This window comes from Salvelinus fontinalis, chromosome 7 (assembly GCF_029448725.1).
Source record: "Salvelinus fontinalis isolate EN_2023a chromosome 7, ASM2944872v1, whole genome shotgun sequence".
Taxonomy (NCBI): domain Eukaryota; kingdom Metazoa; phylum Chordata; class Actinopteri; order Salmoniformes; family Salmonidae; genus Salvelinus; species Salvelinus fontinalis.
The window spans coordinates 54,151,648-54,170,041 of record NC_074671.1 but is presented as its reverse complement, the minus strand read 5'-3'; the positions used below and the strand labels follow the sequence as shown (position 1 = coordinate 54,170,041).

General features: G+C 41.1%; 1 protein-coding gene across 1 annotated transcript in view; it reads right to left on the bottom strand.

Annotated features, from left to right (window-relative positions):
• The window catches only part of LOC129859704 (ubiquitin carboxyl-terminal hydrolase 40-like), a 63,167-nt gene that overhangs the window by 3,033 nt on the left and 41,740 nt on the right, over window positions 1-18,394 (bottom strand). Inside the window, exons 19-24 of the mRNA XM_055929790.1 lie at window positions 3,474-3,527; window positions 2,209-2,384; window positions 2,042-2,078; window positions 1,866-1,930; window positions 271-345; window positions 54-183 (exon numbers count right to left, since the gene is read on the bottom strand). Coding sequence (XP_055785765.1) covers window positions 54-183; window positions 271-345; window positions 1,866-1,930; window positions 2,042-2,078; window positions 2,209-2,384; window positions 3,474-3,527 — 537 coding nt within the window. The remainder of the gene's footprint in view (window positions 1-53; window positions 184-270; window positions 346-1,865; window positions 1,931-2,041; window positions 2,079-2,208; window positions 2,385-3,473; window positions 3,528-18,394) is intronic.

The window sequence follows — 18,394 nt, the reverse complement described above, 5'->3', positions numbered from 1 at the left end:
TGGACATAGTTTCATACCTTCATACCTACTTTCATACTGTGTGTGTGTCTTACCTGCAGTCATGACCTCCAACCTCTGACCCTCCGTGGACCCCTCGGCTGTGCCGCTGACCTCTGTTTCCATAGAGACCACAGGATAGGCTCTTGGCTCCACATACAGCCAGACTGACAGCTTCAGAAAACCCTGAGAGAGAGAGGGGGGACGTGAGATGGGGAATACGTGTCTGTAGAGAGTGAATGGGGTTGTGAGAGAACAGGAAGTTGAGTGTACCTTGGGAGGAAGTCGTCCCTCAGTAATCACCAGAGCGTCTCCATGACTCATCTTCAGCTCTGAGAGAGACGCCTCCTGGGGAAGAAACGAGAGAGAGAGATTGTGGCAGTGAGTGAAAAAGAGAGCGGAAAATGTATCCCACTTCTTGATTTCGCTTAAGCAATCATTTATTAGAACCCAGGGATTATCGTGACAATAACACCCGACTATGGTCTGTTCTTAAAACCGACGCGGAGGTACGAGGAAACATCCCTTAGGAGGGTGTTATTCACGATAATCCCCAGGTTCGAGTGCCCTTATTGCTTTAACAAAACAATTGCCAACATATAAAAAAAGATTAACAACCTGTTTTCATAAAAATTAGTACATTTGTTTTATTTCATCCTTCCACCAGACAATATAGTCAGAGCAAAAGCCAGTCGTTAGTGCTGAGATTCTGAAGTTGCTAGCCAAGCGGGCTGGTTGTCTATTCTATTGGCATGGTTGTCAGCCAAGCTGGCTGGTTGTCTATTCTATTGGCATGGTTGTCAGCCAAGCTGGCTGGTTGTCTATTCTATTGACATGGTTGTCAGCCAAGCGGGCTGGTTGTCTATTCTATTGGCATGGTTGTCAGCCAAGCGGGCTGGTTGTCTATTCTATTGACATTGTTGTCAGCCAAGCTGGCTGGTTGTCTATTCTATTGACATGGTTGTCAGCCAAGCTGGCTGGCTGTCTATTCTATTGACATGGTTGTCAGCCAAGCGGGCTGGTTGTCTATTCTATTGGCATGGTTGTCATCCAAGCTGGCTGGTTGTCTATTCTATTGGCATGGTTGTCAGCCAAGCGGGCTGGTTGTCTATTCTATTGGCATGGTTGTCAGCCAAGCGGGCTGGTTGTCTATTCTATTGGCATGGTTGTCAGCCAAGCTGGCTGGTTGTCTATTCTATTGACATGGTTGTCAGCCAAGCGGGCTGGTTGTCTATTCTATTGACATGGTTGTCAGCCAAGCTGGCTGGTTGTCTATTCTATTGACATGGTTGTCAGCCAAGCGGGCTGGTTGTCTATTCTATTGACATGGTTGTCAGCCAAACGGGCTGGTCGTCTATTCTAAGCAAAACACTTTTTGCATTGCAAGTTGGCTTCTTCTCCTTGGCCAACTAGTCAACTAAAGCAAACCCACAATCACGACAAGCAGCTGAACTGACAGCAAACTATGTGCATTTTCGTTTGTTTTACCTTTATTTCTATTGCCATTTCTTTGGATATATCCATTATAATGAGTCTCCTCTGGACACGATCATTCTCTATGGCACGGTGGAGATCGTAAAAAAAACCTGCAACATTGTTGCACAGGTCAGCTTGGCAGGCAACAAGGTTTAGACAAACCTCAACTGTTGCAAACCAAATGCTAGGATGGAAGCATAGGGAAATCCTGTAGAGACATTTCTCTTCAGGGGAGTTTATTAATTGCCTGGCTGGGCTGTGGGACGCTGAAGGAGCTTTGATCATTCAAATGAAAACTGTTAAGAAGCATTACCCGGGGGATTGTCATGAATAACTCCCTGTATCAACCAATCAGCATCCAAAAAACCCGTTTTATAATTCTGGTTACTGACCTCGTCCATCAAAGCCTCTCCCACCTCCTCACACCAGTCCAGCCTCCTTAGATGCCAACCGTTCCCTGTACACACACACACACACACACACACACACACACACCATTAACCCACACCATTAACACAAATGCACACACAGGGGAGAAGAGACACACTCTATAATCTAGTAGTTTTACCTTCAAGTCTTGCTGACTCCAACATTGTCTTGAGACACTACAATAGAATATATAGATAGGATTAGCACTCATTAGCAGAGAAGCAGATACACTGACAGAGAGACAGACACAGGCAGGCAGGCAGATAGACAGACCAGCAGACCAAACAATACGCAGTCAGTCCCCACCTGTTTAACCGTGCTGGACCGCTCTACAATGATTTCCCCCTCCAAGCCAGAGGAGGGTGCTGTCCCCACACTGAAGTACAGGAACAGCTGTGTGTCTTTGGGGGCCGTTCCAGGACAGAGGGACAGGGAGGTCATCAGCCTAACCCCAGCGTCACGGACACTCAGCTCCTCACACACTGTGGGAGGCAACACACACGACAGGGCTTGACATTCAGGTAAATTTGCCAGTGGCACACCGGGCCATCGCCAACTGAAAGCTACTGCCCCCCCCAAAAAAATGTTTGAGATCAAGTGATTTTATCTTTAGTTTGCGGGCTGAGCAAGTTAGCCGATAATACCTACCCTCCATACAGAAATTATGACATTTTACTTAACAATATCACATTTACATTGATTGATTGGAGGGGAAAATAATACTTTGCGTAATCTCAAAAAGGGTATTGTTGTTATTGTTAGCGATTTTGAACAGTCAGCAGGCTACAGGGCCAATAAAATATGTTTTATCTTCAGCTACAGTTTGTTTTCCCGGTTTCCGAGTTCTCACTATCAAAATCACACTTTTTAAAAATTATTTATAGAAAAACAACAACAATTGGATGTTCCAAGTCCACAACAATGCTTAAACCACATCTGGAGACCCCTTTTAAGGTCTGGGAATAATCACAAATAGGCCTACTGTGTAGTCAACATTTAACTGGGAAGGTTATGGAAAGCCTTTAGAAGCGTTCATTCAAACAGAGCATGATGACAAAACTGTGCATTGCAAAGATTTAACCACGACTTGGGCCAAACATCGTAAATACCTGTTTTACATACCCACTGTTGCCTTATAATATCTACCAGTTGAAAGTTGAAACATCTTCCCTACATACCCTACTAGCAACCCTACTACTGTCCTTCTTCTGTGTGCTGCTCCACACGACAACCAGTGGCGAGCTGCTCTTTCTTGCTGCCTGACAGATGAACTAGTCTGTGTGCTTGTGATAATCTGCATAAAGAACTAACAGCTTTGGGAATTTGTCTGTTTTTTCAACAATTATATATAGCCTGGACTGTAAATAGCATTATTACAATATTTTTTTGGGGGGGGGGGGGGGGGGGGGGGGCATTGATGCGGAGGATTGACTGGCCCGGAGGGCTTCCAAAACCTCCCCGGGCCAGCAGGCAGCCCTGTATGTCGAGCCCTGCATCAATACATAAATTCAATTAGTACGAAGTAAGAGTTGCATGTGTTTATGTGTGAGGGTAATTGGGGGTTACAGTACCTGGGGGCAGGAGTTTCCCTGTACGGTCCACCTGCCTCAAACAGCATGCCACACCTGGACAGAGATACACACACTAGTGAAGAGACAACAAACACATATCTATGATAATAATACTGGCTGCTATTATTAGGAGTGGTAATAATGACAGTATCTGACCTGCAGCTATTAGGAGTGGTAATAATGACAGTATCTGACCTGCTAGCTGCTGCTATTAGGAGTGGTAATAATAACAGTATCTGACCTATAGCTTCTGCAATTAGGAGTGGTAATAATGACGGTCTCTGACCTGCTAGCTGCAGCTATTAGGAGTGGTAATAATAACAGTCTCTGACCTGCTAGCTGCTGCTATTAGGAGTGGTAATAATGACAGTATCTGACCTATAGCTGCTGCTATTAGGAGTGGTAATAATGGCAGTATCTGACCTGCTAGCTGCAGCTATTAGGAGTGGTAATAATGGCAGTATCTGACCTGCTAGCTGCAGCTATTAGGAGTGGTAATAATGGCAGTATCTGACCTGCTAGCTGCAGCTATTAGGAGTGGTAATAATGGCAGTATCTGACCTGCTAGCTGCAGCTATTAGGAGTGGTAATAATAACCGTATCTGACCTATAGCTGCTGCTATTAGGAGTGGTAATAATAACAGTATCTGACCTATAGCTGCCGCTATTAGGAGTGGTAATAATAACAGTATCTGACCTGCAGCTATTAGGAGTGGTAATAATGACAGTATCTGACCTGCTAGCTGCAGCTATTAGGAGTGGTAATAATAACAGTATCTGACCTATAGCTGCTGCTATTAGGAGTGGTAATAATAACAGTATCTGACCTGCTAGCTGCTGCTATTAGGAGTGGTAATAATGACAGTATCTGACCTGATAGCTGCTGCTATTAGGAGTGGTAATAATAACAGTATCTGACCTGCTAGCTGCAGCTATTAGGAGTGGTAATAATAACAGTGTCTGACCTGCTAGCTGCTGCTATTAGGAGTGGTAATAATAACAGTATCTGACCTATAGCTGCTGCTATTAGGAGTGGTAATAATAACAGTGTCTGACCTGCTAGCTGCAGCTATTAGGAGTGGTAATTATAACAGTGTCTGACCTGCTAGCTGCTGCTATTAGGAGTGGTAATAATAACAGTGTCTGACCTGCTAGCTGCTGCTATTAGGAGTGGTAATAATAACAGTGTCTGACCTGCTAGCTGCAGCTATTAGGAGTGGTAATAATAACAGTGTCTGACCTGCTAGCTGCAGCTATTAGGAGTGGTAATAATAACAGTGTCTGACCTGCTAGCTGCTGCTATTAGGAGTGGTAATAATAACAGTATCTGACCTATAGCTGCTGCTATTAGGAGTGTTAATAATGACAGTATCTGACCTGCTAGCTGCTGCTATTAGGAGTGGTAATAATAACAGTGTCTGACCTGCTAGCTGCTGCTATTAGGAGTGGTAATAATAACAGTATCTGACCTATAGCTGCTGCTATTAGGAGTGGTAATAATAACAGTATCTGACCTATAGCTGTTGCTATTAGGAGTGGTAATAATAACAGTGTCTGACCTGCTAGCTGCTGCAATTAGGAGTGGTAATAATAACAGTATCTGACCTGCTAGCTGCAGCTATTAGGTGTGGTAATAATAACAGTATCTGACCTGCTAGCTGCTGCTATTAGGAGTGGTAATAATGACAGTATCTGACCTGATAGCTGCTGCTATTAGGAGTGGTAATAATAACAGTATCTGACCTGCTAGCTGCAGCTATTAGGAGTGGTAATAATAACAGTGTCTGACCTGCTAGCTGCTGCTATTAGGAGTGGTAATAATAACAGTATCTGACCTATAGCTGCTGCTATTAGGAGTGGTAATAATAACAGTGTCTGACCTGCTAGCTGCAGCTATTAGGAGTGGTAATTATAACAGTGTCTGGCCTGCTAGCTGCTGCTATTAGGAGTGGTAATAATAACAGTATCTGACCTATAGCTGCTGCTATTAGGAGTGGTAATAATAACAGTGTCTGACCTGCTAGCTGCAGCTATTAGGAGTGGTAATAATAACAGTGTCTGACCTGCTAGCTGCAGCTATTAGGAGTGTTAATAATGACAGTATCTGACCTGCTAGCTGCTGCTATTAGGAGTGGTAATAATAACAGTATCTGACCTATAGCTGCTGCTATTAGGAGTGGTAATAATAACAGTATCTGACCTATAGCTGTTGCTATTAGGAGTGGTAATAATAACAGTGTCTGACCTGCTAGCTGCTGCAATTAGGAGTGGTAATAATAACAGTATCTGACCTGCTAGCTGCAGCTATTAGGAGTGGTAATAATGGCAGTATCTGACCTGCTAGCTGCAGCTATTAGGAGTGGTAATAATAACAGTGTCTGACCTGCTAGCTGCTGCAATTAGGAGTGGTAATAATAACAGTATCTGACCTATAGCTGCTGCTATTAGGAGTGGTAATAATAACAGTGTCTGACCTGCTAGCTGCAGCTATTAGGAGTGGTAATAATAACAGTGTCTGACCTGCTAGCTGCTGCTATTAGGAGTGGTAATAATAACAGTGTCTGACCTGCTAGCTGCAGCTATTAGGAGTGGTAATAATAACAGTGTCTGACCTGCTAGCTGCTGCTATTAGGAGTGGTAATAATAACAGTATCTGACCTATAGCTGCTGCTATTAGGAGTGGTAATAATAACAGTGTCTGACCTGCTAGCTGCAGCTATTAGGAGTGGTAATAATAACAGTGTCTGACCTGCTAGCTGCTGCTATTAGGAGTGGTAATAATAACAGTGTCTGACCTGCTAGCTGCTGCTATTAGGAGTGGTAATAATAACAGTATCTGACCTATAGCTGCTGCTATTAGGAGTGGTAATAATGACAGTATCTGACCTATAGCTGCTGCTATTAGGAGTGGTAATAATAACAGTGTCTGACCTGCTAGCTGCTGCTATTAGGAGTGGTAATAATAACAGTATCTGACCTATAGCTGCTACTATTAGGAGTGGTAATAATAACAGTATCTGACCTATAGCTGCTGCTATTAGGAGTGGTAATAATAACAGTATCTGACCTATAGCTGCTGCTATTAGGATTGGTAATAATAACAGTATCTGACCTATAGCTGCTGCTATTAGGAGTGGTAATAATAACAGTATCTGACCTATAGCTGTTGCTATTAGGAGTGGTAATAATAACAGTGTCTGACCTGCTAGCTGCTGCTATTAGGAGTGGTAATAATAACAGTATCTGACCTATAGCTGCTGCTATTAGGAGTGGTAATAATAACAGTATCTGACCTATAGCTGCTGCTATTAGGAGTGGTAATAATAACAGTATCTGACCTATAGCTGCTGCTATTAGGAGTGGTAATAATGACAGTATCTGACCTATAGCTGCTGCTATTAGGAGTGGTAATAATGACAGTATCTGATCTATAGCTGCTACTATTAGGAGTGGTAATAATGACAGTATCTGACCTATAGCTGCTGCTATTAGGAGTGGTAATAATAACAGTATCTGACCTGCTAGCTGCTGCTATTAGGAGTGGTAATAATAACAGTATCTGACCTGCTAGCTGCTGCTATTAGGAGTGGTAATAATAAGTATCTGACCTATAGCTGCTGCTATTAGGAGTGGTAATAATAACAGTATCTGACCTATAGCTTCTGCTATTAGGAGTGGTAATAATAACAGTATCTGACCTATAGCTTCTGCTATTAGGAGTGGTAATAAGAACAGTATCTGACCTAAAGCTGCTGCTATTAGGAGTGGTAATAATGACAGTATCTGACCTATAGCTGCTGCTATTAGGAGTGGTAATAATGACAGTATCTGACCTATAGCTGCTGCTATTAGGAGTGGTAATAATAACAGTATCTGACCTGCTAGCTGCTGCTATTAGGAGTGGTAATAATAACAGTATCTGACCTGATAGCTGCTGCTATTAGGAGTGGTAATAATAACAGTATCTGACCTGCTAGCTGCTGCTATTAGGAGTGGTAATAATAACAGTATCTGACCTGATAGCTGCTGCTATTAGGAGTGGTAATAATAACAGTATCTGACCTGATAGCTGCTGCTATTAGGAGTGGCAATAATAACAGTATCTGACCTGCTAGCTGCAGCTATTAGGAGTGGTAATAATGACAGTATCTGACCTATAGCTTCTGCTATTAGGAGTGGTAATAATGACAGTATCTGACCTATAGCTGCTGCTATTAGGAGTGGTAACAGTGACAGTATCTGACCAATAGCTGCTGCTATTAGGAGTGGTAATAATAACAGTATCTGACCTGCTAGCTGCTGCTATTAGGAGTGGTAATAATGACAGTATCTGACCTATAGCTGATGCTATTAGGAGTGGTAATAATGACAGTATCTGACCTATAGCTGCTGCTATTAGGAGTGGTAATAATAACAGTATCTGACCTATAGCTGCTGCTATTAGAAGTGGTAACAGTGACAGTATCTGACCTATAGCTGCTGCTATTAGGAGTGGTAATAATAACAGTATCTGACCTGCTAGCTGCTGCTATTAGGAGTGGTAATAATAACAGTATCTGACCTGATAGCTGCTGCTATTAGGAGTGGTAATAATAACAGTATCTGACCTGCTAGCTGCTGCTATTAGGAGTGGTAATAATGACAGTATCTGATCTATAGCTGCTGCTATTAGGAGTGGTAATAATGACAGTATCTGACCTATAGCTGCTGCTATTAGGAGTGGTAACAGTATCTGACCTATAGCTGCTGCTATTAGGAGTGGTAATAATAACAGTGTCTGACCTATAGCTGCTGCTATTAGGAGTGGTAATAATAACAGTATCTGACCTATAGCTGCTGCTATTAGGAGTGGTAATAATAACAGTATCTGACCTATAGCTGCTGCTATTAGGAGTGGTAATAATAACAGTATCTGACCTATAGCTGCTGCTATTAGGATTGGTAATAATAACAGTATCTGACCTATAGCTGCTGCTATTAGGAGTGGTAATAATAACAGTATCTGACCTATAGCTGTTGCTATTAGGAGTGGTAATAATAACAGTGTCTGACCTGCTAGCTGCTGCTATTAGGAGTGGTAATAATAACAGTATCTGACCTATAGCTGCTGCTATTAGGAGTGGTAATAATAACAGTATCTGACCTATAGCTGCTGCTATTAGGAGTGGTAATAATAACAGTATCTGACCTATAGCTGCTGCTATTAGGAGTGGTAATAATGACAGTATCTGACCTATAGCTGCTGCTATTAGGAGTGGTAAAAATGACAGTATCTGACCTATAGCTGCTGCTATTAGGAGTGGTAATAATGACAGTATCTGATCTATAGCTGCTACTATTAGGAGTGGTAATAATGACAGTATCTGACCTATAGCTGCTGCTATTAGGAGTGGTAATAATAACAGTATCTGACCTGCTAGCTGCTGCTATTAGGAGTGGTAATAATAACAGTATCTGACCTGCTAGCTGCTGCTATTAGGAGTGGTAATAATAAGTATCTGACCAATAGCTGCTGCTATTAGGAGTGGTAATAATAACAGTATCTGACCTATAGCTTCTGCTATTAGGAGTGGTAATAATAACAGTATCTGACCTATAGCTTCTGCTATTAGGAGTGGTAATAAGAACAGTATCTGACCTAAAGCTGCTGCTATTAGGAGTGGTAATAATGACAGTATCTGACCTATAGCTGCTGCTATTAGGAGTGGTAATAATGACAGTATCTGACCTATAGCTGCTGCTATTAGGAGTGGTAATAATAACAGTATCTGACCTGCTAGCTGCTGCTATTAGGAGTGGTAATAATAACAGTATCTGACCTGATAGCTGCTGCTATTAGGAGTGGTAATAATAACAGTATCTGACCTGCTAGCTGCTGCTATTAGGAGTGGTAATAATAACAGTATCTGACCTGATAGCTGCTGCAATTAGGAGTGGTAATAATAACAGTATCTGACCTGATAGCTGCTGCTATTAGGAGTGGTAATAATAACAGTATCTGACCTGCTAGCTGCAGATATTAGGAGTGGTAATAATGACAGTATCTGACCTATAGCTTCTGCTATTAGGAGTGGTAATAATGACAGTATCTGACCTATAGCTGCTGCTATTAGGAGTGGTAACAGTGACAGTATCTGACCAATAGCTGCTGCTATTAGGAGTGGTAATAATAACAGTATCTGACCTGCTAGCTGCTGCTATTAGGAGTGGTAATAATAACAGTATCTGACCTGCTAGCTGCTGCTATTAGGAGTGGTAATAATAACAGTATCTGACCTGCTAGCTGCTGCTATTAGGAGTGGTAATAATAACAGTATCTGACCTGATAGCTGCTGCTATTAGGAGTGGTAATAATAACAGTATCTGACCTGATAGCTGCTGCTATTAGGAGTGGTAATAATAACAGTATCTGACCTGCTAGCTGCAGCTATTAGGAGTGGTAATAATGACAGTATCTGACCTATAGCTTCTGCTATTAGGAGTGGTAATAATGACAGTATCTGACCTATAGCTGCTGCTATTAGGAGTGGTAACAGTGACAGTATCTGACCAATAGCTGCTGCTATTAGGAGTGGTAATAATAACAGTATCTGACCTGCTAGCTGCTGCTATTAGGAGTGGTAATAATGACAGTATCTGACCTATAGCTGATGCTATTAGGAGTGGTAATAATGACAGTATCTGACCTATAGCTGCTGCTATTAGGAGTGGTAATAATAACAGTATCTGACCTATAGCTGCTGCTATTAGAAGTGGTAACAGTGACAGTATCTGACCTATAGCTGCAGCTATTAGGAGTGGTAATAATAACAGTATCTGACCTGCTAGCTGCTGCTATTAGGAGTGGTAATAATGACAGTATCTGACCTATAGCTGCTGCTATTAGGAGTGGTAATAATGACAGTATCTGACCTATAGCTGCTGCTATTAGGAGTGGTAATAATGACAGTATCTGACCTGATAGCTGCTGCTATTATGAGTGGTAATAATAACAGTATCTGACCTGATAGCTGCTGCTATTAGGAGTGGTAATAATAACAGTATCTGACCTATAGCTTCTGCTATTAGGAGTGGTAATAATAACAGTATCTGACCTGCTAGCTGCTGCTATTAAGAGTGGTAATAATAACAGTATCTGACCTGCTAGCTGCTGCTATTAGGAGTGGTAATAATGACAGTATCTGATCTATAGCTGCTGCTATTAGGAGTGGTAATAATAACAGTATCTGACCTATAGCTGCTGCTATTAGGAGTAGGAATAATAACAGTATCTGACCTATAGCTGCTGCTATTAGGAGTGGTAATAAAAACAGTATCTGACCTGCTAGCTGCTGCTATTAGGAGTGGTAATAATGACAGTATCTGATCTATAGCTGCTGCTATTAGGAGTGGTAATAATAACAGTATCTGACCTATAGCTGCTGCTATTAGGAGTGGTAATAATGACAGTATCTGACCTATAGCTGCTGCTATTAGGAGTGGTAATAATGACAGTATCTGACCTGTTAGCTGCTGCTATTAGGAGTGGTAATAATAACAGTATCTGACCTGCTAGCTGCTGCTATTAGGAGTGGTAATAATAACAGTATCTGACCTATAGCTGCTGCTATTAGGAGTAGGAATAATAACAGTATCTGACCTATAGCTGCTGATATTAGGAGTGGTAATAATAACAGTATCTGACCTGATAGCTGCTGCTATTAGGAGTGGTAATAATAACAGTATCTGACCTATAGCTGCTGCTATTAGGAGTGGTAATAATGACAGTATCTGACCTATAGCTGCTGCTATTAGGAGTGGTAATAATGACAGTATCTGACCTATAGCTGCTGCTATTAGGAGTGGTAATAATGACAGTATCTGACCTATAGCGGCAGCTATTAGGAGTGGTAATAATAACAGTATCTGACCTGCTAGCTGCTGCTATTAGGAGTGGTAATAATAACAGTGTCTGACCTGCTAGCTGCTGCTATTAGGAGTGGTAATAATAACAGTATCTGACCTATAGCTGCTGCTATTAGGAGTGGTAATAATAACAGTGTCTGACCTGCTAGCTGCTGCTTTTAGGAGTGGTAATAATAACAGTATCTGACCTATAGCTGCTGCTATTAGGAGTGGTAATAATAACAGTATCTGACCTGCTAGCTGCTGCTATTAGGAGTGGTAATAATGACAGTATCTGACTGATAGCTGCTGCTATTAGGAGTGGTAATAATAACAGTATCTGACCTGCTAGCTGCAGCTATTAGGAGTGGTAATAATGGCAGTATCTGACCTGCTAGCTGCAGCTATTAGGAGTGGTAATAATAACAGTATCTGACCTATAGCTGCTGCTATTAGGAGTGGTAATAATAACAGTGTCTGACCTGCTAGCTGCCGCTATTAGGAGTGGTAATATTAACAGTATCTGACCCATAGCTGCTGCTATTAGGAGTGGTAATAATGACAGTATCTGACCTATAGCTGCTGCTATTAGGAGTGGTAATAATAACAGTATCTGACCTGCTAGCTGCTGCTATTAGGAGTGGTAATAATAACAGTATCTGACCTGATAGCTGCTGCTATTAGGAGTGGTAATAATAACAGTATCTGACCTGCTAGCTGCTGCTATTAGGAGTGGTAATAATGACAGTATCTGATCTATAGCTGCTGCTATTAGGAGTGGTAATAATGACAGTATCTGACCTATAGCTGCTGCTATTAGGAGTGGTAACAGTATCTGACCTATAGCTGCTGCTATTAGGAGTGGTAATAATAACAGTGTCTGACCTGCTAGCTGCTGCTATTAGGAGTGGTAATAATAACAGTATCTGACCTATAGCTGCTGCTATTAGGAGTGGTAATAATAACAGTATCTGACCTATAGCTGCTGCTATTAGGAGTGGTAATAATAACAGTATCTGACCTATAGCTGCTGCTATTAGGAGTGGTAATAATAACAGTATCTGACCTATAGCTGCTGCTATTAGGAGTGGTAATAATAACAGTATCTGACCTATAGCTGCTGCTATTAGGAGTGGTAATAATAACAGTATCTGACCTATAGCTGCTGCTATTAGGAGTGGTAATAATGACAGTATCTGACCTATAGCTGCTGCTATTAGGAGTGGTAATAATGACAGTATCTGATCTATAGCTGCTACTATTAGGAGTGGTAATAATGACAGCATCTGACCTATAGCTGCTGCTATTAGGAGTGGTAATAATAACAGTATCTGACCTGCTAGCTGCTGCTATTAGGAGTGGTAATAATAACAGTATCTGACCTGCTAGCTGCTGCTATTAGGAGTGGTAATAATAAGTATCTGACCTATAGCTGCTGCTATTAGGAGTGGTAATAATAACAGTATCTGACCTATAGCTTCTGCTATTAGGAGTGGTAATAATAACAGTATCTGACCTATAGCTTCTGCTATTAGGAGTGGTAATAAGAACAGTATCTGACCTAAAGCTGCTGCTATTAGGAGTGGTAATAATGACAGTATCTGACCTATAGCTGCTGCTATTAGGAGTGGTAATAATGACAGTATCTGACCTATAGCTGCTGCTATTAGGAGTGGTAATAATAACAGTATCTGACCTGCTACCTGCTGCTATTAGGAGTGGTAATAATAACAGTATCTGACCTGCTAGCTGCTGCTATTAGGAGTGGTAATAATAACAGTATCTGACCTGATAGCTGCTGCTATTAGGAGTGGTAATAATAACAGTATCTGACCTGCTAGCTGCTGCTATTAGGAGTGGTAATAATAACAGTATCTGACCTGATAGCTGCTGCTATTAGGAGTGGTAATAATAACAGTATCTGACCTGATAGCTGCTGCTATTAGGAGTGGTAATAATAACAGTATCTGACCTGCTAGCTGCAGCTATTAGGAGTGGTAATAATGACAGTATCTGACCTATAGCTTCTGCTATTAGGAGTGGTAATAATGACAGTATCTGACCTATAGCTGCTGCTATTAGGAGTGGTAACAGTGACAGTATCTGACCAATAGCTGCTGCTATTAGGAGTGGTAATAATAACAGTATCTGACCTGCTAGCTGCTGCTATTAGGAGTGGTAATAATAACAGTATCTGACCTGCTAGCTGCTGCTATTAGGAGTGGTAATAATAACAGTATCTGACCTGCTAGCTGCTGCTATTAGGAGTGGTAATAATAACAGTATCTGACCTGCTAGCTGCTGCTATTAGGAGTGGTAATAATAACAGTATCTGACCTGATAGCTGCTGCTATTAGGAGTGGTAATAATAACAGTATCTGACCTGATAGCTGCTGCTATTAGGAGTGGTAATAATAACAGTATCTGACCTGCTAGCTGCAGCTATTAGGAGTGGTAATAATGACAGTATCTGACCTATAGCTTCTGCTATTAGGAGTGGTAATAATGACAGTATCTGACCTATAGCTACTGCTATTAGGAGTGGTAACAGTGACAGTATCTGACCAATAGCTGCTGCTATTAGGAGTGGTAATAATAACAGTATCTGACCTGCTAGCTGCTGCTATTAGGAGTGGTAATAATGACAGTATCTGACCTATAGCTGATGCTATTAGGAGTGGTAATAATGACAGTATCTGACCTATAGCTGCTGCTATTAGGAGTGGTAATAATAACAGTATCTGACCTATAGCTGCTGCTATTAGAAGTGGTAACAGTGACAGTATCTGACCTATAGCTGCAGCTATTAGGAGTGGTAATAATAACAGTATCTGACCTGCTAGCTGCTGCTATTAGGAGTGGTAATAATGACAGTATCTGACCTATAGCTGCTGCTATTAGGAGTGGTAATAATGACAGTATCTGACCTATAGCTGCTGCTATTATGAGTGGTAATAATAACAGTATCTGACCTGATAGCTGCTGCTATTAGGAGTGGTAATAATAACAGTATCTGACCTATAGCTTCTGCTATTAGGAGTGGTAATAATAACAGTATCTGACCTATAGCTTCTGCTATTAGGAGTGGTAATAATAACAGTATCTGACCTATAGCTGCTGCTATTAGGAGTGGTAATAATAACAGTATCTGACCTATAGCTGCTGCTATTAGGAGTGGTAATAATGACAGTATCTGACCTATAGCTGCTGCTATTAGGAGTGGTAATAATAACAGTATCTGACCTATAGCTGCTGCTATTAGGAGTGGTAATAATGACAGTATCTGACCTATAGCTGCTGCTATTAGGAGTGGTAATAATGACAGTATCTGACCTGTTAGCTGCTGCTATTAGGAGTGGTAATAATAACAGTATCTGACCTGCTAGCTGCTGCTATTAGGAGTGGTAATAATAACAGTATCTGAACTATAGCTGCTGCTATTAGGAGTGGTAATAATAACAGTATCTGACCTATAGCTGCTGCTATTAGGAGTAGGAATAATAACAGTATCTGACCTATAGCTGCTGATATTAGGAGTGGTAATAATAACAGTATCTGACCTGATAGCTGCTGCTATTAGGAGTGGTAATAATAACAGTATCTGACCTATAGCTGCTGCTATTAGGAGTGGTAATAATGACAGTATCTGACCTATAGCTGCTGCTATTAGGAGTGGTAATAATGACAGTATCTGACCTATAGCGGCAGCTATTAGGAGTGGTAATAATAACAGTATCTGACCTGCTACCTGCTGCTATTAGGAGTGGTAATAATAACAGTGTCTGACCTGCTAGCTGCTGCTATTAGGAGTGGTAATAATAACAGTATCTGACCTATAGCTGCTGCTATTAGGAGTGGTAATAATAACAGTGTCTGACCTGCTAGCTGCTGCTTTTAGGAGTGGTAATAATAACAGTATCTGACCTATAGCTGCTGCTATTAGGAGTGGTAATAATAACAGTATCTGACCTGCTAGCTGCTGCTATTAGGAGTGGTAATAAGGACAGTATCTGACTGATAGCTGCTGCTATTAGGAGTGGTAATAATAACAGTATCTGACCTGCTAGCTGCAGCTATTAGGAGTGGTAATAATGGCAGTATCTGACCTGCTAGCTGCAGCTATTAGGAGTGGAAATAATAACAGTATCTGACCTATAGCTGCTGCTATTAGGAGTGGTAATAATAACAGTGTCTGACCTGCTAGCTGCCGCTATTAGGAGTGGTAATAATAACAGTATCTGACCTGCAGCTATTAGGAGTGGTAATAATGACAGTATCTGACCTGCTAGCTGCAGCTATTAGGAGTGGTAATAATAACAGTATCTGACCTATAGCTGCTGCTATTAGGAGTGGTAATAATAACAGTATCTGACCTGCTAGCTGCTGCTATTAGGAGTGGTAATAATGACAGTATCTGACCTGATAGCTGCTGCTATTAGGAGTGGTAACAGTATCTGACCTATAGCTGCTGCTATTAGGAGTGGTAATAATAACAGTGTCTGACCTGCTAGCTGCTGCTATTAGGAGTGGTAATAATAACAGTATCTGACCTATAGCTGCTGCTATTAGGAGTGGTAATAATAACAGTATCTGACCTATAGCTGCTGCTATTAGGAGTGGTAATAATAACAGTATCTGACCTATAGCTGCTGCTATTAGGATTGGTAATAATAACAGTATCTGACCTATAGGTGCTGCTATTAGGAGTGGTAATAATAACAGTATCTGACCTATAGCTGTTGCTATTAGGAGTGGTAATAATAACAGTGTCTGACCTGCTAGCTGCTGCTATTAGGAGTGGTAATAATAACAGTATCTGACCTATAGCTGCTGCTATTAGGAGTGGTAATAATAACAGTATCTGACCTATAGCTGCTGCTATTAGGAGTGGTAATAATAACAGTATCTGACCTATAGCTGCTGCTATTAGGAGTGGTAATAATGACAGTATCTGACCTATAGCTGCTGCTATTAGGAGTGGTAATAATGACAGTATCTGATCTATAGCTGCTACTATTAGGAGTGGTAATAATGACAGTATCTGACCTATAGCTGCTGCTATTAGGAGTGGTAATAATAACAGTATCTGACCTGCTAGCTGCTGCTATTAGGAGTGGTAATAATAACAGTATCTGACCTGCTAGCTGCTGCTATTAGGAGTGGTAATAATAAGTATCTGACCTATAGCTGCTGCTATTAGGAGTGGTAATAATAACAGTATCTGACCTATAGCTTCTGCTATTAGGAGTGGTAATAATAACAGTATCTGACCTATAGCTTCTGCTATTAGGAGTGGTAATAAGAACAGTATCTGACCTAAAGCTGCTGCTATTAGGAGTGGTAATAATGACAGTATCTGACCTATAGCTGCTGCTATTAGGAGTGGTAATAATGACAGTATCTGACCTATAGCTGCTGCTATTAGGAGTGGTAATAATAACAGTATCTGACCTGCTAGCTGCTGCTATTAGGAGTGGTAATAATAACAGTATCTGACCTGATAGCTGCTGCTATTAGGAGTGGTAATAATAACAGTATCTGACCTGCTAGCTGCTGCTATTAGGAGTGGTAATAATAACAGTATCTGACCTGATAGCTGCTGCTATTAGGAGTGGTAATAATAACAGTATCTGACCTGATAGCTGCTGCTATTAGGAGTGGTAATAATAACAGTATCTGACCTGCTAGCTGCAGCTATTAGGAGTGGTAATAATGACAGTATCTGACCTATAGCTTCTGCTATTAGGAGTGGTAATAATGACAGTATCTGACCTATAGCTGCTGCTATTAGGAGTGGTAACAGTGACAGTATCTGACCAATAGCTGCTGCTATTAGGAGTGGTAATAATAACAGTATCTGACCTGCTAGCTGCTGCTATTAGGAGTGGTAATAATAACAGTATCTGACCTGCTAGCTGCTGCTATTAGGAGTGGTAATAATAACAGTATCTGACCTGATAGCTGCTGCTATTAGGAGTGGTAATAATAACAGTATCTGACCTGCTAGCTGCTGCTATTAGGAGTGGTAATAATAACAGTATCTGACCTGATAGCTGCTGCTATTAGGAGTGGTAATAATAACAGTATCTGACCTGATAGCTGCTGCTATTAGGAGTGGTAATAATAACAGTATCTGACCTGCTAGCTGCAGCTATTAGGAGTGGTAATAAGGACAGTATCTGACCTATAGCTTCTGCTATTAGGAGTGGTAATAATGAAAGTATCTGACCTATAGCTGCTGCTATTAGGAGTGGTAACAGTGACAGTATCTGACTGATAGCTGCTGCTATTAGGAGTGGTAATAATAACAGTATCTGACCTATAGCTGCTGCTATTAGGAGTGGTAATAATAACAGTGTCTGACCTGCTAGCTGCCGCTATTAGGAGTGGTAATAATAACAGTATCTGACCTGCAGCTATTAGGAGTGGTAATAATGACAGTATCTGACCTGCTAGCTGCAGCTATTAGGAGTGGTAATAATAACAGTATCTGACCTATAGCTGCTGCTATTAGGAGTGGTAATAATAACAGTATCTGACCTGCTAGCTGCTGCTATTAGGAGTGGTAATAATAACAGTATCTGACCTGATAGCTGCTGCTATTAGGAGTGGTAATAATAACAGTATCTGACCTATAGCTGCTGCTATTAGGAGTGGTAATAATGACAGTATCTGACCTATAGCTGCTGCTATTAGGAGTGGTAATAATGACAGTATCTGACCTATAGCGGCAGCTATTAGGAGTGGTAATAATAACAGTATCTGACCTGCTAGCTGCTGCTATTAGGAGTGGTAATAATAACAGTGTCTGACCTGCTAGCTGCTGCTATTAGGAGTGGTAATAATAACAGTATCTGACCTATAGCTGCTGCTATTAGGAGTGGTAATAATAACAGTGTCTGACCTGCTAGCTGCTGCTTTTAGGAGTGGTAATAATAACAGTATCTGACCTATAGCTGCTGCTATTAGGAGTGGTAATAATAACAGTATCTGACCTGCTAGCTGCTGCTATTAGGAGTGGTAATAAGGACAGTATC